The sequence below is a fragment of the Corapipo altera genome, unplaced genomic scaffold (assembly GCF_003945725.1).
Source record: "Corapipo altera isolate COAL_440 unplaced genomic scaffold, ASM394572v1 49, whole genome shotgun sequence".
Lineage (NCBI taxonomy): Eukaryota > Metazoa > Chordata > Aves > Passeriformes > Pipridae > Corapipo > Corapipo altera.
In genome coordinates this window covers 1709862-1735399 of record NW_020884879.1, presented here as the reverse complement: position 1 = coordinate 1735399, position 25538 = coordinate 1709862, and the positions used below count along the sequence as shown (strand labels likewise).

General features: G+C 37.1%; 1 protein-coding gene across 6 annotated transcripts in view; it reads right to left on the bottom strand.

The window, feature by feature from the left end:
- Positions 1-25002, bottom strand: part of RBBP8 (RB binding protein 8, endonuclease) — a 43918-nt gene extending 18916 nt beyond the window's left edge. Inside the window, exons 1-7 of one of the 6 annotated variants that reach the window (XM_027638746.1) lie at positions 24887-25002; positions 16096-16320; positions 11003-11045; positions 7664-7759; positions 5658-5770; positions 3844-3919; positions 620-783 (exon numbers count right to left, since the gene is read on the bottom strand). In XM_027638746.1, the coding sequence (XP_027494547.1) occupies positions 620-783; positions 3844-3919; positions 5658-5770; positions 7664-7759; positions 11003-11045; positions 16096-16207 (604 nt within the window). In that variant the 5' untranslated portion in view covers positions 16208-16320; positions 24887-25002. Of the gene's footprint in view, positions 1-619; positions 784-3843; positions 3920-4614; positions 5602-5657; positions 5771-7663; positions 7760-11002; positions 11046-16095; positions 16321-16943; positions 17030-18900; positions 19073-19131; positions 19252-23127; positions 23175-24886 lie in introns of those variants that run through there. The other 5 variants (XM_027638748.1, XM_027638745.1, XM_027638744.1 and 2 more) reach the window with 5 other exon arrangements.
- Between the last annotated feature and the right edge of the window lie 536 nt (positions 25003-25538).

Below are 25538 nucleotides of genomic sequence, written 5' to 3'. Positions count from 1 at the left end.
ATACAAGCACAAACCCCCTTATTTCACAAAAAATATTTCTCATAGTTATAATACATTAGAACTTACAGAACAAAGTCGGGAAATAAACTGTGGACAATACTCCTAGACTTAAGACAGAAAACAAATGCAAATGGTGTATCAGCACTAGAAGAAGAAAGATCATGTAGGTATCTACCAGTTTCAGTAAAATTACTTTAATTTGCATATTCTGCAGAGGAATTGCAGAATGTGGCAAAACATTTGTTTCCCTCTCCGCTAGGTGGTGGCATCGCTGCATGCACAAGGCAAACCCGAACAGATTTTTTTTTAGCTAATTTGTACTTACAGAAGAAATACAGGTTGAAAAACTGTTACATTTGCTCATGGATAAAGAAAAGTAGAAGGTTGAGATAAGTTCTGAGCATACTGCTGACATAACAGTTGCTGCCAAAGACATTTTCCCCTGACTCACGTATTATTGCACAAAAAGGAAAAAGGTAAACCAAAAAAAGGCACAAGATTATTTTTTTTTTTTTTTTAGTTTTTGCCCTTTGCAATCAAATTTATACATCATCTTTCTCTATAGCCCTTAAGATAATTTTTAAGTTAATTAAAAAAAAATCAAAACCAATACTCTTACCACTGTTGCTAAGTTCCAAATCTGAGTGTGCATGTTCTGTGTATCGGATATGCCTATTCTCTTTTTTTCTCCTCATACGATTAACCACAGAAAATGAAGAGGTCAGAACTGGAGAATCTGGAATGATTCCTTCTTCTAATTCCACTGCTTGCTGCTTTTGCTCCCTGGAGACCAAATCAAGTGGTCAAATAAAAATCCCCAGTCAGCAAGATGAAGAGTTTACATTTCAGCAAGCAGGACAATCATATGGTCCAAGAAAGCAACATTTACGAAATGCAGCCATCTCAAAAGCATCACAGTGTAAAAAAGTTATATTACAAGCCGGTTTTTAGATATATCTAAAACCAAATTCACCATTGCTCCATCAAGCCAAGGAACAGCATAAAACCCTAGCTCTTCACACTTGAAGTCAACGTATAACTACTGCAATGTGGAAGACTTTTTCCCTGGAAGAACATAGGCATTGGAGAGTTTATAGCTTGCTCTCTGAAGCATGTGCTACTTTAAGAAAAGAATGCTGAAACAGATGGATTAGTGTCTCTTCTCCCAGTCCATCCCAAGAATACTAACTCTCTTAAACACAAAACAAAAGCTTTTGGACAATTTTAAATAGCAATGGGCAGCACTCAAAGCAATCCCTCTCCAGAGCATTTGATGTTACCTCCAATTCACAAGGTCTTCAGAGATTGATGTAAAAAGCATGTAAAGCAGGTAATGTAAAACAGAAAATCAGTTGCAGCGTTTATCTTCTCTCAAACTGTCAGCTCTAACAGCCTGTTGCAGAGTCAGTATATAAAAACTGGCATTAAAAATAACTGTATTTTCTTTCAAAAAACTGTATCTAGACATAGCAAGGAAATAACTACAAAGAAAGTGTTAATTTTGGATCTTTTAACTTAAATACACTTTGTTTAGTAATTAATAAGAGGCTACCTGCTCTGTGGTGGTGGCAGTGAGAAATGGAAGAGGCAGTAAAAGAAAAGTACACAGAAATCTAACTCGAACTGCTTGGTCATCTTTCTGCAGTTGCACTTTTCCTTACGATTCTCAAGAGAAAACACAGGCCAAAAGATCACTTCCCAACTATAAAAAGAAGGATATAAGGTTTTGATCTAAGGGAAGAAGAGGAAATGTTGATATATTTCTGCTTGGATTGAAGTGAACCACAAGATCTTATATAAAATAAGGTAATGGAAAACTGTAAAAAGCTGTCTGACTTACGACAAAAAGCGTTTCTGCACTTAGGCTTTTTTACTGTGATTAACTCAGAACACTTAATAACAAACATTGACGCACTTGATGCTCCGAAGCCCTGACGAATCCTACTGTGTGATTTTGTAATTCCTCTTTTCTAGCAGATTTACAAAAAAAAAAAAAAGCACTTGAAAACTGTATCATCTACTAGCAATATCTTAAGAAACAAATCAAAACAAACAGTAAAACAATACATTCATCTATTTACTTTGCAAATTTAAGTTGGCTGCTAAAGTTCTCTTCAAATTTACTAACACGTGTGGCCTTGTATGACAAATTAACCTACTATAAATGTATTCTTCAGTATGTTAGTTCCATGCAAACTAAGAGGTAGTTCCTACATACAATCACAAAACAACACCATCAACTGAAAAAGCTGCTATATACATAAATACATAATAAATTATGAACAATGGAATTATCTGACACCTCAGAAAAGGTTTTAGCAGAAATTTCCTTGCTGTTTCCATCCACACATAATCAAATCCTAACTGATAAAGAATCAGATAATACAATTCTTCTACAATTTCATTGATTTCACTTTTATGGAGAATTCTTACATTTTTTTCTCTAATATTACACCTTGGTAACAAAATACAGAAGACTGCAAAAATCTGATTTCATGTTATGGACCAGAAACAACTTGCTATTTTACACCTACACATTGATAGTATATTGATCTAAGTTATTACTTCTAAATAAAGTAACATGACTATAGTTAAACCAAAACATCCAAATGCAGTGACTATATTATAAACACAAGGGTCATCCTTGTTAATTACTGTTTATCCACTCAAGTCTGCACTCATTTACATGACCACCTAACATGCAGAGCAAGTAACTTAGCGTTACATTGGTCATTCTCAACTTTCCCACATTGGCTGAAGATTTTTACAAAAAGCTAAACCACAAGACTGGAGATCAAACTCAGTGAATTAGGACGGATCTGCCTGGTGCCAATTTTTTTCAAGTCATCTTCTCACTGCATAGAAGAACCATTACTGAGCAGCAATTACACATTGTGAAGGATATAGAAATTTGTTCCTACTTGGTACTAAAAGGTAATACTCCTATGGTCATGAAGTACATTACTCCAAGAAGATTAAATGCATACAGAAAAAGAAATTACAATTAAGGTGCAAAGGATGGGAGACAAACCAAGAAACACAAAGTAATAGGACCACACTAACTCTGAATAGAAATCCAGTTGTTTTACTTCTCTACCAAAGCTACCTTCTGACAAAGACAAGAAGAAATTAGGTGCATAAAAAGGCTGACATATCACGTCCACAAATCCTGCCCCACTTCCCCCAAGCATGTACACAACTTATTCACAGATATGCAAAAGTGAGATAAGTTTCAGATGATGTCAAATCATAACAAGAATGGAACACTACCTCTGATTTGCACAGTGCACCATATTTGCATATTAACCACAACATTACATGGCACATTCTTGCCATTTCAAATTAAAATTTGATGGTCACTTCGTAGCTTCCCATTTTCATGGTTTTCTTTCAAAATTTACTATGGTCTTTTTTCTTTTAAAATTGTAACATTATTGTAAGTTTATTTTAAAAATTTATTGTAAGATCCTGGGATTTTCTAAGAAACTACTTTTCTAAAGTTTTAACCAAGAAGGAAAGAATTGATAAAGAGTTGACTGAGGAATAAAAGTACGAGACATAAGGCTTTGCTATATACCATGACCAGAGGTCAAAAAAATTCCTATGACAGATTTACCTCTCTCGGTTTAAAAAAAGACATGACCATTTAAGAGAAAACATAAAATCTGCACAATAGAAAGAGGTTAGGTTTATGTTGCTACAGTGGCAGAATGCTATCTTTTCACAATCTATCAAAATAAGGAAACCAGTTTTAAACACTTAAAAGCTGATGTTTATATTCCCAGACATTTCTACTGGGGAATAGGGGAAAGGGGGAAATATCTAAAACAACTCAAAACTTACTCCAGCTCCTTCTGTAATTGCTGGAACTGTTCAGTTATCTTTTTATTTTCATCCTGTAAGTTGTTTTTTTCATTCACTGCAGTTTATACAAAAAAAGAGAAAAAGAAAATCAACAAACATATGTTAATATCATAATTTTGCCGGGTCCTTTAATTGTAATTGTAACTAATTACAAAATGTAAAATTGTAAAATGTGAAACCCTCTCTATGGTTTACAAAAATGAAGTTTCAAGCTAATCATTAAAAAGGTTGCAAATGATGTGTTAGAAAAGGGAAAGGTGTCACAATTACTGGATCATAATATTTGTTCTACACATTCATTAATTACTTTTGTCCATGTACATACAAGCGAGACTGTGGTGTAAATATGAATGAATTGCTCACTTGAATTCATGGACAAAATTGCTTCCTTAGACTGAGGATAACCCATGAAGTATAAACCAATTAGAATTTGGTTTTAGCCACTGAAGCAACCAGCTAGTTGAAGAGAATGAAAAAAATCCTCCAACAAGAATTTCTTTAAAATCAGTTCAATATTTTGGAAATTAAGAGAGACTAATCAGAACTTTTTGATTTTAGTTTTCTTAATTTTCAGTTCATTCTGTCTGTGCTTCACACAAGCTTATGGCATCACCCTTCAGTCTTTTTTCCATGCTGTCTCAAACTAACATAGTGATTAGCTCCCAACTTTTCTGTTTGCTTTAATTTTTGTATTCTTGTTCTTATTTTGTTGTTCTTGTGTATTTTACCACTGGATTACTTTTGACTGACCTTTTCCACTGGTTGTCATATAGATCTCAACCCAAATCCACAGAATCCTACTGTTCTGTCAGACAGTGTTCCAGAAGGTTTGTACCTAATAGGTCTCACCCTGATTTTTAAGGTTCCGAGCTTTATTTAAAGATTAACAGGGTTCAGCCAATCATTAAACACAGAATTCAGAATATTTTTACACAAATGTGCAATAATAAAAAGCCTTGAAAAATTGATGTATTTTGTATTAGCACAGAACATAATATTTCCATAACTTAATTAAGCATTGAAAAGCTACCTTTTGTATTTGGAATTTCTCATGTATTAAATCTCATTGAAAGTCTGCTTGCTCTTGATCAAGCAAGACAACTAAATAATACAAAATAATTAATGGTAAAGATACAACTAACATTTTAAAATCCTGTCCTGTATTATTTAGCACTTCATACAACCAATCTTTCCAAACTCTCTTTATGAATGCATTTGTGTCCTGCTTGAATGTCACCTAGAAGAGTTTATTTTGCCCCACATGTACTACTTCCTGATTTCAAAGTGTGCTGCCTACAAGCTGCCTGGTGTAGATTCTTTTGTGGTTTCCGTGGGTCATGTGAAAGTTATGGGTTTACTGCAGTTAAAGTTCAAGTTCAGCTAACTCCAGGACACAAGCTGGACCCAGGGCACTTAGTCTGAACTTGCTACTTTGCGATCACCAGTTGCTTTGAAGTCATGGCTTCTTTAGGAAAGCTGGCAATCAGTCATTCTAGCTGCAGGAATAAACAGAAGCAGCCACATTTTATCTAAAGTAGCTACTTTACACAGTAAGATTTTCCACGTCAGTTCACTTTCGGTATCAGCACTTCAATCTAAGAAGGTGGGTCAAATGACTAGTAAGTAATTGGTACGTTACATATTTTCAGACTGTAGAGTTAAAGTATCCCCCGACTGAACTTTTTGGGTTTACTAAGCACACCACATATAAATTATATCAAGTTACAGGAATTCATGAAGAGCTAGTCTACAAAATAGTATGTTTTGTCTTCAGACTTGTGGATAAAACTCACTAAGCTCAGTAATAAGTTTGAGATTCTGCTGCCGGATGTTTTCAAACTCTTGCTGCTTCTTTCTCATGTGTTCTTCAGTTACAGCACATCGATCACATAATCCTGCTCTTAACCTACAATAAAATTGAGAAAAAAATGTCCCTCTGTTAAGAAAATATTGCCATACGTGAAGCAGATATCCACGTTAACAGACCTTTCGAACAATGAATACCAGAAAATTTGTGACAACTGTGCAGAACGCCACTAAGTACTGTGGGTTTATATGTTGACATAGCAATATTTTAAGATTTCCAAATGACCTAATAGTACATGAACTAACATTTGCATAAATGACTGTAAATACTTGATACTTCTAAAGTAACATGCATTACTTTAGTAAATAAAGTAGAGCATGCTACTCTTTGCCACTGAAAGCCTTTGTGAGACGTCAGGATAATGTCAGACATAAATTACCAGTCACTGTAAGTAAAGTTCATTCAAGAAAATACAAATAAGCAAACAATTTCAGTAAGTATTTAGTAAGTGTTTCAGAAAGTATTCAGTATTATTACTTTATCTAAGAAGGATATATTACTGTCATTAAGCAAAACAATCAAATAAAAAGGACAAAGTTCACTCTGTAACAAATGCCATGCAAATGTCTTCTTTTATGTAGACACCAATAACTAAAGTGGATCCAAAAGTTTATGTCATGTGAGGCATTAACTTCGCTGTCTCTAATGGTTTAGATCAGCTGTTTAAAGCACATCTGTGACCAGAAAGTACTTGTTACAATCACTCCATCTTACCTGGCACATTCATTCATGCAATGAAATATACGTTCATTTTATAGGTGATAACTGAAGTATATTTATTTCTGGTACACAATAAAAGCTAACAGTATTACCAAAGCAAAAAGTAGACTCTCTTTTGTCTGCTAAATAAGAAACCAGTCAGTCAACAGTTCTGCACTGCTGCTGCTACCACATCAAGTATTAAAAAAACTCAAGCAAACGAAGTTTCCAATTTCAATTTCCAATTTCCAAACAGTTGAATATTGGAAGTAAGAGCCATACTGGTTTATTGGTACTCTAATATTGTGGAATTATGGAAAGAATAAATACTGAAATGCCTCTTCATATTATCTAATTGTGTAATAGACAACATATTATAATCTCGTTGTATTAAATCATTTTAAGTACTCTTTTAGTTTTCTGCAATGTAAACTCTTCCTCTGCTAAAGGATTAGAAAAGTCCATCCACACTATGAGTGTCCCTTTAATTACATGGTGTGAAAGTTTATTACTTGCACGGTTACAAGTTTATTCCTAAAGCCTTTCACAGAGAAACAGAGTTGAAATCAAAATTTGAGTATCACAGCTCTAAAATTTGAAGTAACAGGGAATGTTGGAAAATAATTTATTACGTAATGATGTCCTGTTCCCAGAAAGCTTCTGAGAGCCTATTAACAGCAAATTTAACATACATGTTCCAAAACAGGTATAACTTTTAAAGATGAAAAAATGCACTGTAATTTCATGTCTGTTGGTTTTGTTTTGCTATACCAGATTAAACAGGAACAAATAAGGGAAAGGCAGAATGGGTCAAAAGGCAATGAGAACAACTAAGCCCAAAAGAAAGCAAAGCACAGAACCTGTAATTAAATTTAGGTAAAACAGACAATTGGTAAAAAAGATTCCCTCAAATTTGAAAGATTTCCGAATGAGTTGTTTAATGAGCTTCACAATATATTATAGCCTTTGGATTTTGTACTTGTATTATGTCTTGGCTGATATGTAAATTTACCTCTACAAAAATGGATGTAAGAGAACGCACCCTAAAATGTCTGTTTGCCTCCCAAGCTGCTCTATTTTATTTATCTTAACTGAACTAAGTAAACTAAGCACTTCAAAAATAACAATATAACAAAACAACCAAAACATAATAAATTCAACGGGCAAAGTATCCAGAGCTACTCTGTAAGAGCAAAACACAGCAAACTCAAAAGCTAGAAAACACTACTCCACCTGTCTTCTAAAACCTTGATGGTGTCATGAAGCGCTTTTTGCTGTTCTCTGAGCTGTTGGTTCTTGGTATAGAACTCTTCAAGCCTCTCTGCATCCCTGAAAGCAAACAGAGAAAAATTAGTTCTACCTTTAAATTACATTTTTCAATAGAGAATTCTCTCTGGGATGTTTCTTTCATATTCTTGGGAAAATCTTATTATCTTCAGCACAAATATTAAGTTGAAGACAAACGAAGCAAGTGTTTGTGACGAACGACAATTTAGAAATGACTGAATTAGGAAACATGCTGCTAGTTTCTAATTTGTATTACGTTGATCTTCTGTTGATAAATCTGATTTTTGCTCAGGTAAAAGTTAAGAGTTGACAGTCAAAGCACAAAAGCTAATAACATTCAAGCAACAATCTCAGAGAACATAAGCACAAACACTTCTCTTACACTTTACTATGTTGTGGAGCTGTTGGGAATCTAATGGGGGCTTTCACAATCAAGTCATTTTGGTCTTTTCTTAGCAGGCAGTGAATCTTGCAGTGTGGCAAACCACATTAGGTTTAGAAATGTCTGAAAGGTCTTTAGGTCCATTAGAGGTTTACTTTCTCAAGAAACAATTTGCAGAGTCTATAAAGCATGTATTCCTGTAATATGAATACAGCGAAAAAAACTCTCTTTCCAAACCCATCAGAAATAGAAGATCTTGAGAAAAATACCTTCCCTAAAAGCCAGAGTTAATTAATTAGCAAAGAGTATCTCCTCCTTAAAAGAGGTAAGGAAAAGCAGTAACATTAACTTCCCAGTTTTATCTCCCCTTTACTTTTATTACAGGATCACCCCACCTCCTCAAGATGTAAAGTACAAGCTAGAAGAACAATTTTTTTCTACAAGGCAATTAACATTCAGTAAAAGCTAAGCAACTGAATCTGTGTAACACGACAATGACAAACTTCTGAGAATTCATTTCCAGCTCTTTTTACCACAGAATCCTTTGTATATATCCATGAAAGCGGTTGTTTGTTTTCAGTGTGCCTGAGATGGATTATTTAAGGAAGTCATGAAATTGGCTCACGAAAAGCTGTTAAGCTCACACACAATAGGAAATGAAAACATATTTACTAACTTGTTGATACAGCTCTTTTACACAAGCATACTTTTATATTGGCACTATCCCTTTAACATATGTTTAGTCAAACCCATTTTCATATTGCTGGCATTCCAGTAATACAAGAAATTAGAAATCATGGGGCACAAAGTGAATGGGACTGCTGGAAGCTTCTACAGAGTACAATCACAGACGCGTTTTATTAATCCTGAATTTTAAATACAGACACTTTATCTTTCTGTACTACCATCAAGACCAATTTAGGTCTTTTCAATTCCATATTCAACCAACAAAACAGTTACATGCAAACAGCACGAGGGACCGTTTAAGACTTGTACTTTCACTTGGGGAGGCCAACCCGTAAAAGTTCTGTTACATCAGTTCGTTAACCAAGTACAGCCAGGCCATGGTAAAATTTGAATTGAGAAAAGCAATCTGTATTTTTCTGGTGTTTAGGCATTAAAAAAACCAAAAATCTCATTTTTTTTCAATTTATGCAACTTACAGGAGGCCTAAAGTAGCAAATTTTTAAATCATTTCTCTAGTTTAATTTAATAAATAAATAAGACAATAACATACACTAATACTACATGCCTTCCACCTAAACCCTATAAAATGTTCCATGAAGGTACTAATATGACAGAAGGAACTAGGTTGTTGGTTGTTTTGTTTTTTTTTTCCCCTTAAAATTCCAGTGCAGCTGATAAACGTCACAAGACATTTTTGGCTATGAAGGCACCCTGCATAATGGCTGGTCTCTGACCTAGAATTTACAAGTCATTAGCCTCAATGCTGGAGTGGGATACAAAATAAGGCACTCATTGTCAGCTGATTACCAAGTCTGAAATACTAAACCTCAGGTATTCAGATGCACTAAGGAGAACAAGACCTCCTATGTAACAGTACTGTATCTACATTGTGGGAGTTGTAGAGAGATTCCAACAAATAATGATTAAACCATTTGGTATGTGTTCAGTCACACCACTGATAATATTCATCATCTAGAAAATTGACTGATCATTTAAGATTTTAGAACATGGAAGCAACTTATGATACACCAGGCTAACAAAACCAGCAAGAGATAATTTAATTCTTTTAGATTAAAAAATTAATAACTACTTAATTTATAAATTATACTTAAGAAACAACAAGATGTTAAATTGATTTTTTCCAGAAGCATAAGTGTAGTCTCTAAGAATAATACATAGCACCACATATTGGCTAACTGAAAGCTGAAAAATAACCTAATATAATATTATGTATTAACATAAATATATTCCTTGTGATTCTTCAGTATAAGATTATATGTCTTTGACTGCAGATGGCAATGCAAATCTGGAGCGTTTTTGCTACTTCTCAGAAGAGTTTAATTTCTTTAATATATCTAATATAATTATATTGTTTTCCACAATGGAAAAAGATCAAGTAATTTATTCCTATTCCTCCTACACAGCCACTTTATAAAGTGCAACTCATAATATAGATCATATGTAATAGTACCATAATAGTAATGTAATCAAATCTGAAGTGAAAATTTAAATAAACAATCACAGGCATAACTGTTATCTTTTAATTAAATATGGCTGTAGTCAGCAGAAGGAAAAGAAATGCTAATTTAATGCTGTAAATACATATTATAATTCTACTGTACAGGTAAATCTTGTAATTCAGGTTTTTCCCAAATTGCTTCTAATGAACAGAACTAAAAATAAGTAGCATATAATGACTGCAAAAGAAGTTGGATATGTCTTAAAATATAAGAATTGAGTGAAAATTAACAAGACTATTAGCAGAATCTTTACTGAATGACTGAAAGCTGAGTTAAAGCACAATACCTGATATTAAAGGCAAACGTAGCCAAAAAGAAAAAATCTAAATAAAGTTGGCTTCTTGTCTTGTCCCTTACTTCACTTTACAGATTTGACCTCAATTCTGAAATGCCTCCTTAATTATCTTTCGTATTAGCAATGCCAACATCTTGACTGGCATCCTAGAAATACTACAGATAAGAAAACTGTAGGAGTCACTTGTTCAAAGAAGGCAAACGCAGTGTTCAGGTTACATACCCTATAAACAGTTACGTACATCTTCAGATGACTTCAGCTGAACTACTAAAGTGAGCAGAGTTTTGTACACAAGTGAAGGAAGATTCCATGAAATCTCAATTGATCTTACAAAAATTACAGCTCATTAATGGCAGTCTGATTCTCTTTTAATAAATTAGATCATTGGGATGTGTACTTACAAGCATCTTTCCTTTTTTAACTTAGATATTTTCAGCTGTAAGCCTGAAAAGTAGAAAGAAGAAAATACATGTTATAGAATTCTGATTTTAAAAAACTAGTGAAACAATAAATTAACTTTCCTTTTGCCAATGACATCTGCAAAGAGACAAAAAAAATGTCACTAATCTGGAGAGAAGATCACAGAAATCACAGAATATTCTGAGTTGGAAGGGACCCAAAAGGATCATCGAGTCCAACTTGTAAGTGAATGGCCCCTATGGGGATCAAACCCACAACCTTGGCATTATTAGGACTGTGCTCTAACCAACTAAGTTAATGGTTCATTCTGGACTTTTCAAGTATGTTCTACAGGATATTGGAAACAAATATAGTTATTACAGTCTCTAGGAAGGAGGGACTTCTTAAACAAACACTCAGATTCCCACTTAAACAGGTATAAAACACTCTTGTAAAAAAACCACACATGAATAGGTAGCACCATCAATATATTTTCATTGACTATGCCCACCTAAGTAGCATAAATTATGTTCTATGTGCACATAAATGCATAATACTACACTGGAAATGAAGCATCCAACCACTGAACTGTGAAATGCATTACAGTGTATATGCAGAAAGGAAACACTAAAAATATGTGATCCAAGGCTTTAAAGCACGAAAGAACAACACACTCCATTGGAGATGAACTACCAGACTCTCTCAGCCAAAGCTTCTTTGGGAGATCTTAAGGTGAATTGAGGAATGATACTTCATCTGTGGCCTTTCTCCCAGTAAGACTCCCACACTCCTAAACATGTATTCTGTGCAGAAGTAAAAAGTTCTGCAAATACAACTAATGTTCTCAGCAGGAGTGGCCTGCTGACAGCCCAGGGGACAGAACACTGTCCAACCAATCTGCTTGCAAGGTTTTGGGTGCATTTGTATGTGCACAGAGGGAGGAAGGCAAAGGTGCTCCAAGCACAGCACAGCTTAACAAGCTGGATGCAGTGCTATGGAAGTGTATGTGATTACCCACACACAAGCTGGCCATTCCTATTCAAATAAATGGCCAGAAATAATCAGACCACAATGATAGAACATTTTCTTAAATACAAATCCAACAAATTTTTGTGTGACATCAGAAAATAACATAATTTTTTCCTAGCGCCATTATTTTCTTCTAACTATGAAAGGCTGCTACCAACTTCAAGTTGAACATTAGGTGTCTTGTAACCTCTCTTGCAAAAGCATTATGCATTTTGGATAATAGGACAAACTTATGAAACCAGAAAACTTTCAAGAAAGCTTCCAACAAGTTTGAATTTAAGTCAAAACACAGAGTTGATACTACTACAGAAAATGTAGGTTAAGGCAGCTAACAGACTTTTTTTTTCTCCCCTACCACACTCAACTGGGAACAAAGGGGAAAACTATTTGCTTGAGAAGGTTCACTCTTCAGGTCACTTACAACATCAGGCTAGCCATAGCCTCAGTGACCCCATGCTTGCTTCAAGATGCCAGTGAGACAATGAGATAAAAATGCAGAAAGACCATTTAAAAAATAGTTAGGAAATACAGCAAGATTTCTTTTATCTCCAAGTGTTCAGCACCTGTGAGATGTTATGTTCTATCATGCAGATCAGCACAGAAAGAGGGTTTATTTTTTTAAGTAGTTGCTATTCATCAAGTCAATTAGGCATCTGCAATTAGAACCCCTATAAAGCGTGCTTTAATGCTGCTCCACACCCGTCAGAAGGAATGAAGCTGCACAACAATGCATCTCCTGTATGAACAGGTAGTCTGTTCAGCAAGTATTTAGGATTGTAACTTTGGCAACCTGAGCCACCAATTGAAGAGGCAGGGCTCAAAAGGCCCACTACTGTGCTACAGGTAACACTATCTCCCCTCTCACCTGAATTCAGGAGGAACTAAACTAGTTACTTAAAGGTTGCATTTTTTCTTAGTTCAACGACTGCAATGAGAAGGCAGGAAACCAGACTGTTACATTTATCCAAGAGCATTGAATTACTACATCTGGTATAATCGCTTCCTTTTGCTTTTCCAGGGCCTTGGGAGGTTTTAAGCATACTCATTTAAGGAGCTTTGCTTTTTTAGGTTTCCTTATTTAACACTCTAGTGACTATACAAACCTATGTGGAATTGCACTACGTAACTTCCCAATTCAATTTTATCTTTCACACAACATTTCTATGGAATAGAGAAGCTGCAGACTATATAAATCTACGTTGCCTAAAGCTCCTATGAGCATTAGTAAAAGGCACACTATCCTCCTTAAGGTGATGGAGATCTTTAAACTGTCATTAGGCAGATTAATAAAACACACAACACTATTTTATGAACCTTGCTACTTGATTAGACTACATACCTGTAACATTTCCATTAATGGCTACGACAATTTCTGTTCTGATGAATTTTCAAGTGCATTAAAAGCATTTTCCTAGAACTGACAGTGCCTGGGAGAACTGTAGAATTTTTATCACTAATGTTTTCTTGAAACAGGTTGGACAAGCTTCTGTCAGCAATGACACAGACATAATCCTACCTTAAGGGTATAGAGATGGACTAGATGACCTTCTAAAATCCCTTCCAGCTCCACTTTCTGTAATTATTTACTTTTGAGGACCTTCCAGCTATTTCCTTTCCTACAGCAATCTATCGACAGGATTGCTTTCCTCATAGTTTTCTCTGCATCTCTGACTACAGTTTTTTGTCTATTGATATCTTCTGCTTTTCAGAGGTAAGGAATAATTGAAAAAAAGCTAGGCTAGTTCTTGTACATGAAACTCTGCTTACAATTCTGTGCCGATACATATATATATATAAAATATATTTTTTTTAGTACAGAGCTTTAGACTTGAATTAATCCTCAGAAACCATCTTGATATGATCCATATGCACCAAGTATCTATATAATTATTTCAAGCCAGAGGTAAGAATTAACATCTGTAGAAATAAGTAACTTTACAAAAAGCATTAGTAAATTCCTTTCAATTTTGTGAGCACTGTGCAAGTATCCCACACATTCTACAGACAGGAAATAAAAGCAAATATAATCACCACTATTCTGAGCTGCTGAGCACTTCTGAACTCTATGAAAAGTCAACTGACACTGACCATGCCCAGCATCTTTGGAAAATAGGTTGTAGGTGTCCTACCAATTGCCTCATAATGAATTTGAGCTAAATGATAGCTGTTTTGTCTGAAGAGGACCAAAATTCGGAATTTTTTGCAAGTCATCAGTTTAAAAGAGTAAGAAGCTGGATTTTTCTTTAGATAACAACGGAAAAACACAACCTTTACAATAAAGTAACATCAAAATGCAATAAAATCCATTTCAAACTGTGTGAGTTTAAAGTATTCTCTAGTCTATATTCTATAGATATAACTTATACAATATGTCCAACCATTTCAATTTCCTGTGTCATAAATTCTACTTGTCATGGATCGTTAACAAATAATAAGAATTCCACCATTTCAGTGTTCAGTATGCTGTGCATTGTACACACCAAAAGACTTTTCTCCAACTACTAACTTTCCCTTAATCCACCTTCCACCACCTTTAAAATAATTTTTTGCTGACATTTAGATTGGAAACTCATGAGTCAATTTTAATTCTTATTTATAGACTTCAGGAACAAGCGAAGTCCAGGCAAGCCTGTGTTTGATGTTTCTAAAATATCTTCCAGTACCATTTTCTATAAGAGGATCCCCACCTTCTGAAAAAATTAACTATCCTTCAGGCATGTCTTTGATGTTATCATGGAAGACCTAATTTTACCTAACACAGTGCGGTGCGGGACATACTGACAAAGGGCTAGGCATGAAAAAGACTGCCTGGTGGCAAAATTACCTGGCCACACCCAGCATGCACTCTAAAGAGGATCTTGCTTGCATAAAGAAAACCAAAACTTTCAAATCACGTGCTGCACATCCCAAGAAACTAGAGAAAGGGTCACTTAACACAGCTTTCTACATGGGAGCTTTTTGTTTGTACAGTTGTTGTTGTTCAGACATGCCACGGATTGCCAGATCCCAATTCCGACAGCACTTCCGCATTTACCTGTGCTTGACATCACACCCACCCCGAAAAGAACCACCAACAATTAAAAAAAAAAGTCATTAAGAAAAAGTAAATTTTCGGTGTGTTTTGTAACACAATATAAAATTATATTTCATATGGTTAACACAGACTTTTCTTCAGTGTAACAAAATGCCACTTTCTGGTATATCTTTCCTTTCAGGTACCAAAACGATAAATGGTTTTTTTTGGTTGGTTGTTGGGGTTTTTTGTTTGTTTGTAATAATTAGTAACACGAAGTGTCACAGCCCAGTGCTGCAAACTATTGAATCTATACATGAGACTTTAGATTAGCAGAAGAAAATGTTAACTTCTTATGAAAAGTTTCCAGCAAAAAAATTTATGAATACTACCTGTAAAACAATATTACAATAGCAACACATATAGTGCAATAATTCATCTTTCCTGAACTACTGAAGAATGAACAGACACTAACAGTCAATCTGTAGTAAAACTGTTATCACACGTCACAAAATATAAAGTAAGAATAAACATTTATAAAAATATTATAAATTTTGCTGAGAAAATCTAGAACACTACAAAGCGAAGGAATACTTTTCATTTCAGTAACATTAATCTACAGTGGTATTTCACACAAGTTAGGGAAAATAAACAGTGCAAATCATTTTAATGTATCTAAAGTAACTAAAGCCAAAGAAAGAAGAAAAAAAATTCATTGAATAACATGGTTTGGAAACTTTGAATCATAATCCATTAAAGGTAAAGTACCACTTAAATATTTTCTAAGTAAGCACAAATTCCATGTAATATTGTGTTACTTTTTCTTCACTGATCTAGCAAATCATTTATCCTTGTTGATAGCTTAATCCTGTTATACCAGGCTTAGGTGGTCAATCTGTAAGGATCATTTGTAATCATCCAATCAACTTTCTGCATAACTTAAGACACTAAAAATCTATTTAGTTCCATGCAATGTATCTAGGTTCAAAGTCTTCCTGTGGCAATTGACAAATCCAAGCTTTAACCTGACAAGCCCAAACCTAAATGATTTACCTTGAACTTCTTTATCATGACATTCTTTCAGTTTGGACCACAATTCCTTGAAGAAATCTCCTGAAGGTTCTGCAGAACTAGGGCTCCCACAGCTTCCTCCAGATGCATTCATCTTGCTTTTTTCTGCTCCCAGCCTCCTTGACTTATTTGCAGAACTGGCTCAGTCTCAAACTTTGTATTTTAAATTACATAGTTATGAAGCTGTTTCTGAAGACAGGTGTATACCTGTAACAACAGAATGACAACACTTATGTTTGCATGTATCAGAGTATAACTTGTAGCCATAGATGAACTACAAAATTTACTGTCTATCCTTGTTGAGGATACATATACTATATATAGTTATATACTTTTATACTGACAGTCACCCTGAAGGCTCTGATGATGCCAAGTATTTTGCTGCAAAGAATTACAAACTAACAGATTTTCCCTCCCCTTAAAAAGGTATCAAGTTAAAATCAGATTAAGATACTTAGGAGTCTTTATGCTTTTCCTATGTAAAGATACAGTTAAACAGAATTCCTGCTTTCCAAAAGTAACCCAAATCCGTGAGCCAAAATCTGGCTGCCAGCAAAAGCATTTGTCAAAGTTTTATCACAGATGTATTTGTGTATATACATCCTTCACATAAACATGAATTCAAATGACACCCTTTTGCAAAGAAAAGCTCACATCTCCTTGAAATCTTCCTATTTCTACAGTGAAATGATTCCCACTCCCTGATGAAAATTGGAGAGTAATCTCAAAATTAATAAATCTCCAAAACACTAATATTTGAGGAGAACTACCAAAGTCAGATAGTTCTGTCTTAAAAGCTTGACCACCTACACAGCTCAGGATAGTCTTACCCACAATTCTATCTGTTTTGAAGGGTTTCTTAGAACAGATGATGCCCTCAGGTAAACTTCAGGGGAAGCACAGTACTCAAATCTGGATCTGAGCCAAGATAAGATTTTTATCCTTCAGTTCCCTGTGTGTGAAACTGGCCATTCTAAGTTTTCAGCATTTTTATGCAGTCAATTTTAAACAAACACTTTTGAACAGGCACTGTGTCATTAGCAGCTGGACATGGCTATCTCTATGACTCTGTAATATAAAATACAAGAAATTAAAAAAAAATCTTAGGTTTTTTTGTACTCTTCCCAAATTAGCAGCCTGAGCAAGCAAACCACTATGTCTACATAGACAAATAAAAGGAACAATTTGCTCCCAAATTTTTGAGGCACAAGTTACAGCTGTAGTTCAAAAGATGCAAGGTCTACAATTAGCCAAGAAGCTGCATTTCCTTCCTTGAGAGTCTTCGAGCAACTTAGAATATCTGGGTGCAGCTACTGGTTCAGCTGGTCCCCTAGATTCACCATGATAAAATGTTCAGTCCAGTGGTCAGTAACCAAGTGTAGGGCCTGGAGGCTTTGGTTCCACTCTCCTTTCTCATATCTCTGTGCACAGTTTTAAGCCACTTTTCTTTCAGCCTGGCTGTCTTTAAAATGGAATAAAAATAATGGAACAAAACATTATTCTCAATAACACAGAAACACTCGAACTGTACATTTTCTATAGTAGAAGGATACTTAGATGTCAAAGTAATGCTTTAACATGCTCTGTCCATAGAAAATTCAGAGCCTATTTCAGTATCTGGTTTCAACCTAGCAAATGTTATCTTCAAAGAGGTCCTTCATAGAAAATAAAATTACCTTTTCAAATTAGCAATGACTACAATTCCTTGGTGGAAGTAACAGTAATCTGCTTGCACCTTTGCAGCTGAAATGCTCCACTCTTTGTGCAGCCACATTAAGCCATCTCACAATGCTTCTTTGTGGGACCAATTGCCTAGTGACATTAGGAATGTCTTTTAAACTCTTGTTTTTCCAACTTCAGCAACAGATATTTCAATCTTTTTCCTCTGCCAAGTGCTAAGGGCAGTGAAAACCACAAACCTGCTTTCACTTACTGTTTTAGATTTGTGTGTCAGATTAATCATTTTCTAGGATAAGTCGTCTGACTCTTGACAGTAAATGCTGCCCCTACTGTTTGTTTTGGTTTTGTTTTTTTTTCCCCAATATGACTTTGAGAAAAACAAATGAACAAAACTTGCTCGGAGTTTCTGCAAATGATTAGTACGTCGACTAAATACAAACAGAGAAAAAAAAAAGCAACTAATTTTCCCAAGCTTAACCTGTTTCAAGATCCCAAAACGATACATTGCTTCCTACAGGTGTTCAACCTGCCTTAAAATACAGGAACCCTAACAACTGTTTAGATCGAGCCTTTGACAGGCCTGGGCAGATGCACAGGTGTAAAAGTGATGGCTTAGTCTCCAGTCCTAAGAAAGGGCTTTCCAGTCCTTCGGGAAAAAAACCCCAAACACCTGAGCTGGATGTACAGACACTTGCAGGCAGGGACAGGACTGGAAGCTGCCTGAGGGGGGCTGGAAGCACCACGCCAACCCCTCTCCCGGATATCCTGCCGACCGACGCTCTCATAAAACCACTTAAGTACGTCCGTTTCCCTCTTCTTCCACACAGCATCTCCGTCCGGCACCGTAAGGCTCTGCAGGGCTTCACGAGTGACTGCCTTCCAGCAATGCCGCAGCACCGACAGCGCGCCGAGGCTGCTTATCCGTGTTTACACCTCTCCGCCGGGAACACGCCGCCTCTCCGGGATTCTGGGGAGCACACGGAGCCCCGATCCCCACCAGAAACCCTGGGCACCAGGCTGCTCCTACAAACTCAACTCTCCTCTACCTCCCGGCGGTGAACTTTATTCTCCTTTCCCTCCTGCACGAACACCGCACAGAAAACTCACTCGAGAGACACGCCGGGATGCTCCGGGAAATCCTGCCATGGGAGCTTCCCGCCAGCCTTGGGTCACGCCCAGCAGCCGGGACGGCCGGGGAGGGGTCGGGCATGTCCAACACGCCCCTTCCTGGGTCAGGCGGGGCAATGCCGGCAGCGCACCCGGCGGGGGCCCCAGGCCTGGCGGGGCTGTGGCGAGCCTGTCCCTCGGGCGGAGCGGGGGCGGCGCGCGCGCCGTTACCTGGTTGGCTCCGGCGGCTCCGCCCGCGAACGGCGGGAAAATAGGAAAAGCTGGAGCGAGCACCTTCCCTGCCCGGGGGAAAGGGGGAGAGAGGCGCGGGCAGCTCTCGCGAGGCTTCCGCGCTACTCTCGCGAGAGAGCAGGGCGTGAGGGTCTGCCTCCCCTCCCCCCACCCCGGCGGGGGTGCGGCAAGCGCGGGGTTGGTGTGCCGGGAGTGGCACAGGATCGCGGGATCAGTTAGGTTGGAAGAGGTCTTGGGGATCAGCGAGTCCAACCTGTGACCCAGCACCACCATGTCAACTAGACCATAGCACTAAGTGCCACCTTCAGTCTTTCCTTACAGACTTCCAGGGACAGTGACTTTACCACCTCCCTGGGCGGTCCATTCCAATGTGTAATCACACTTTCTGTGAAGAAATTGCTCCTGATGTCCTAACCTAAACTTCCACTGGCACAACCTGAGGCCATTTCTTCTCATTCTGTCACTTGCTACTTGGGAGAAGAGCCCGACCCCCACCTGGCTACACCCTCCTTTCAGGCAGTTGTAGAGAGGGATAAAGTTACCCCTGAGCCTCCTTTTCTCCGTGCTAAACAACCTCAGCTCCCTCAGCCGCTTCTCACAAGACTTGTGCTCCAGACCCTCAATATTCTTAATGGGTCAGAACTGAACATAGTACTCGAGGTGTGGCCTCACCAGTGCCTGGTGATCCAGATGGCCAGGCTATTTCTGGTACAAGCCAGGATGCCATTGGCCTTTCTGGCCATGTGGGCACACTGCTGGCTCATGTTCATCCATCAATGTCATCAGGCATTGTCCCAGCCCTCTCCTCCTCTGCCCCAGTGCTTGAGGTTTCCACAGAGAGCTACCAGAAGAAAGCCAAGGGGACAAGCCAGGATTTTTGATCTGCTGATTACTGGGATTTACACACAGATGCATTTGCAGTGCTTCCCCCTGCCTTCTTGATCAGAATGGTTTCCATGGTTTGTCATTTTAGCACACAGCAGAACAGCCTGGGGCACATTTTGGTGTTTTATGTGAGTATGAAAACAGGTAGGCTCATATAATTATTATTGCATAAGGCAGATGAACTCTGGTGTCACTTTTGACACTTCTTGCAACACAATTTTTTTCCCCAAATTGTGGATCAATGTTCCTTCATTCCTTGGGACCAACCCTGCTGTCTGCAATGAGATAAACCCCTTGATTTTAAGTTTGTAGTTCTTAGTGGTGAAATAGAAACAAAATACATCTTTTCATTATCACTGCTCTGCCTTCACATGATTCCACTGGACCATTTGGATGTGTATAGGGACACCTACAGAGACAGCTTAGTGGCATGACTAGAAGACACAGTGTGGTGATCAGTTTGCAAGGGCCAGTGCTGCAAACCTATACTTTCTAGATCGTTAATAGCAGTATCTAAAAAGTTATGTTTTCGGATATTTAATAATTGTTAGTAGCTGTTCCATCTTACCTTTGTTACATATTCAGATCACTCAGATCTCCAGAAGGTGTCATAAACATGGAACTACAGCGTAAATAAGACTGGATCTGAAATACTGTTTCAACAATTTTGAAGTATTTTGAAATACTGTCAGACAGAAGTCCAAGATGACCTGTGATTAAGCAGACTTCAAATCTGTTGCTAACCTTTGTTGAAAATACTCTTGGTTTCCCATAAAATACTTACCATGAATTCAGAAGTGTTTTGAAAAAATCTTAATAGTTAACTTTTCTGCTTCTTCCTCACAGTTGTTTAACCACTTAGTTTTCAACTAAGATAAAATAAATGCGATATTCAGGAGCTCAGCAGGAGATTGCTTATATTGTAAGTTTGATCCATTATCATATCAGTACACATATGGTGAACTAAAATAATAGGTTGTGATAGACACTCCAGTCCTCCTAAAAAAGCTACTTGTTGGCAGCTTTTCATTCTACTTTTCAAGCTTCTATAATCTAAAAGTTTGTGATGTAGGCAAGTAATCATTTCCTCAGAGTTAAGAGAAACGGATGTCTTAAATATACACATGGATCTGATAAGTAGCAATAAAATAGCCCTCTTACTGATTGATGAGATATTTTACCATAAACTGTACCTTTCTTTCTATTTATAGGAGGCACTCTGGAAAATAATTATGTCATCCCTTTTATTTCCCAATAAACTGTGTGAGCAGTTTGTTCTCGTATTCTCTCATGTTGAACTTTACAACAACATAAATCCACTGACTTCTACCGTGTTATTCTTATCTACTCAACGGTAAGTGATAATGGATTAAGACTAATGGTTGAACTTTACTCTTATCTCCCTTCCAGATTTATTTGATTTTATGTATTCCATAATCACATGGTGACTGAATAGGTCCCTGGCTCATTGAACATATTAGAAAATTACTGAAGAGTCTGATATTCCACATTCATTTATACTGGATGTTTTAAGCTGACTTGTCTGGCTGGAACTGCATCTCGTTCACCTCATAAGAGTAAACACACACCTAGACAATAAAACTGTGGGAAAAATGCTTCACCGTTGTTGAGCTTGAACAGATACAACACTTCCTGTGGTGTCATGGCTCATGTCCAGATTTCAAAATAACCCTTAATACAGCACATTAAAATAAGTGACAGAATACTTATCCATGAGCAGCTCTGATAAAAAGGGAATCTAATTTTATCCTGGCCCTTTTTAGACCTGTCTGGTCTGAAATGTTTAATCTTATAATAGTATGTGGAGCTGTTGGTTTTCAGGTACGGTTTAGTGGTAATACCTTTCTTCTTGATGACTGAACAATTTACCAGCAAATCAACTAATGACTGAATTTCTATTGTAAGAGTAGTGCAATGTTGCATCACAGATAAAATAAAAAATCGCTCTTTATTCTCACGCTTGCACCCCTGTTTTCAAGTGTAGTGCAGAGGCTGCATCAGTGTTTCAAACCATTCAGGTAGCAGCAGGTGACCTAGCTCGCTGCATATGCATACAGAATAGGGCTAAAAGAGGTTAGCAGAAGGCTTACTTTTTTTTTTGCTTATATTACTTTAAATTTAGATTTAAACATTAAAACCAGCTTTGAATTAAAATGGGAAGTCCAACTTAAATATTTCATATGTTGTAAGGACAATGGTAACTATTTCACTCTTTGCCTGTATGTGTATATACACATACATATATATATAAAATAGTGAGGTCCTTATTTATTTGTATGAGATTGAATGGATTGCACTTACACATACATGGCCAGTGTGTTCACAACCTCCTTGACTTGCAGATCTGTAACTGAGGGATAAATATAATGTTTAACTCTCTAGTTGTATTAATTCAACGAATTTCATGTTGCAGTTGCCAGTGAGGACATCAAAGGAGACCAACTTCAGATGCAGCATATAAGACCGTGTGGCACAGTTCAGCTGCTGCCTAAATGGGATTTAAACTGGGAGTGTAGGAGCTGACAGTCCCCTGAATGGCATGTTTTCTTACAGCTGGGAGGGCACACAGAGAACACCACTGCTGTCTGGCACAGGTGGTTGCTTTCTCTGGAAAAATAGGGAGGAGCCACTCCATCACCCCCACTAGTTGAATTTGATTCTTCTCAAGCTGCTTGCGTAGCCACTTTTTGAAATCAAGCCAAGATCAAATTCCCTGATGCCAGTAACACTGTTCACTTTAAGAAACCCTCTTCTTTGAAGTGCTTTCACTGCTCCTCGTCTGTAGACAGAAAAAGCCAGGGCTTATTCAACTGAAACTCTCAGGTCTCTTAGAGAGTCTTGATGGAGGGAAATAAAAAAAGCAACCTGAGGGATGCTGTTGCAGGACCCCAGACCAGTGTTGCTGGTCTTCAGGCTCTAAGCAGCAGCACCTATTTGTGTTAGCTGCATGCAGAAATGTTTTGCTCCTACTGATGTTTCTCAGGGCAGCACGACTAGTTTGAGTAGTTATGTGTGTTTGTCTCAGCTGAAGTAAGTTTACAGATCTGTGCACAAAATCATGCCACCTACCTTTTACTGTAGTGAACGACATAAATTCAGGGCCAGAAAACAAGCAAAATGAAATAACATGTAGGAAATAATATTTTACTTACCATTTGAGAGAAAAAAAAAAGTCCCCAAACAATGGCCCCTGCTCTTCCAGCCCCCTAAAAAAGAGCAGCTGAGGAAAACCCGCATAAAACAGAACACATAAACAGGAGAGAGAGAGAGGGTGGCAAGCAGTATTTTGAAAAAGTGATTTATTTAGTTTGAATTTTAAAAATGTGCTGTGTAAAAATCCTAAAGCTTTAGAAATCAAAGCTCTCTTGTAGCATTTTATAGTCTCTACAGAGACTTCCTGTGCAAACCATACAGTTCAACCAGCTATAATTTTTTCTTTGGAAAATGGTTTATTCCTTATAATATTTCCTTACATACTTGATAGCAGAATCAACAGAGTTGATAAGAAAATTAAACTTTTTTTGTTGATAAATGTTATTACCTTCTGTGAGAATACAGAACTTTCCCTATGCTTTTTTTCTGTTTACCCACACTTGGAAGAAAAATTTTTACACACAGATACAATGCTGCTAATTAGAAGGTAATTTCAATTCATTGATTTTTTTTTTTTTTAAGTACTCAGGAGGCCTTTTTCTTGGCACTCTACAAATGAATAATATTCATTTTAACATCAACCTGGAAACAGCTGGCAAGTAAACACCTTTATAATTAAAGCTTCCTGTTGTGTGCCTACCATAAAGTCTTACATAATCCTGTATAGATATATTTGTATCTAATGGTTTATATCCACTGATTCTGAATATTTTTTTTTCACATCATCAAAGAGAATGGTGATTGTTTCCTGTAAAGATAGACAAAATTAAGATTTCTCGGGAGACGGAAGTAGTTATGTGAAGGTTTTCAAAAATGTAGCTGCACAGATGGCGAGAAGATTCACATTTACTTAAGTTAAAGAGTTATTTTGTCCTAACAGGCATGACAAAACCTGTCTTCATTCCTTTCTATTCAGCTCAGCAAGTACCTCTGTGCTCCAGTAGTTAATCAGTTACCAGATTCCACAGCTTTTGTTTTCACACTGTTTAATTTTTCTTATTTGACACAGAACCTGTGAATGGATTCAGTCACAGATACAGGTAGAACTTTCAGGTCAGCCTACTCTTTATGATTAGGACTGCTTTTTATTACCATTACCACCACCATTACTCATTCCAAACAGGTAAACTTCTAATAAATATGTAGAAAGCAAGCAGTAACAATGTACATTTCCTGTCTTACTATGAAGCTAATTCTGAATATGTAAATCTAGACTTAATTAATTTACTTTATAAAATTGAACAATTAAAAAAGTTAGTCTGGCAAGAATTAATAACTGCACATCTTACTGTGATGGCACCATGCCTTGTCACAGCAGTCCTGTTATGAGACAGGGATTATAAAAACACTGTATAAAAGAGAAGACCAATAGGCAATACTTAAATGACTTGCTCAAAATACTAAGTCTTTGGTAGTGGAGTTTCTATCTCTCACTCCCATGCTAGGTTCATTGAACTGTCTCTCCAGTAAAGACTCTTGCAGAGGAGATGATGTTGAGCTGCACACAGAAGGGTCAAAAAGCTGCAATCACAAAAATCCTGTCAACAAACACCATTGAGACTGGCAGTACTCGGACACATTAAGGAGATAGCCATTATACCACTTCAAGCATCAGAGAAATTTTTTGCTTAAGGTTATCTTAAATTAATTTTAAAGAAAGATTTTCAAAACTCACCCTTCTGTTTGAATTGTGAAAAGTTCTGTTCTTGATCGGGGTGATAAATATTTACTATTGACTTCCCCTCCAGCTATAAACCTCAAGTGTAAGTAAGATGAGGAAGCCACTGTGGACCACACTAGAGAATGCCGAGAGGAGATCTGCTGCACCTAAGATATATACAATGTGCAATGGATAACCTAATATGCCTTTCATTTAACTGGCTGGGCAGGTTTCTGCATTCTGGAGAGCATGGAATCATACCAGAATTTGTTGGCATAACAGACCCATCAGACCGGTTCCCGGGGCGCCCAGGAACCTGCCCAACCAGTCTGCATCAAAGGCTGGCCCAACATGCTGCAGCTCAGCTCGGGGAGGCTTCATACGCGGTGAATTATTCACGCCTCTGTCAACTCCCAACATACTACTCAGAGAGAATGATGTAGCCTCTAGCAAAGTAATTTACCGAGGGGTGGGGGAGTGATACATCCTTTTTAAGTGTAGCAAGATCTTATTGTTATAAATTTTCTTTCGTTTCATATGCAGATGCACTGGGCTAGAGCTCTTGCCCAGCATAAGTGCAAGGAGAAATAGGAAAGAAAATACCTTTTTTTTATAACACAAACCATACAGACTTATTATAACCAAATAACACCAAATTTTTAGTGTG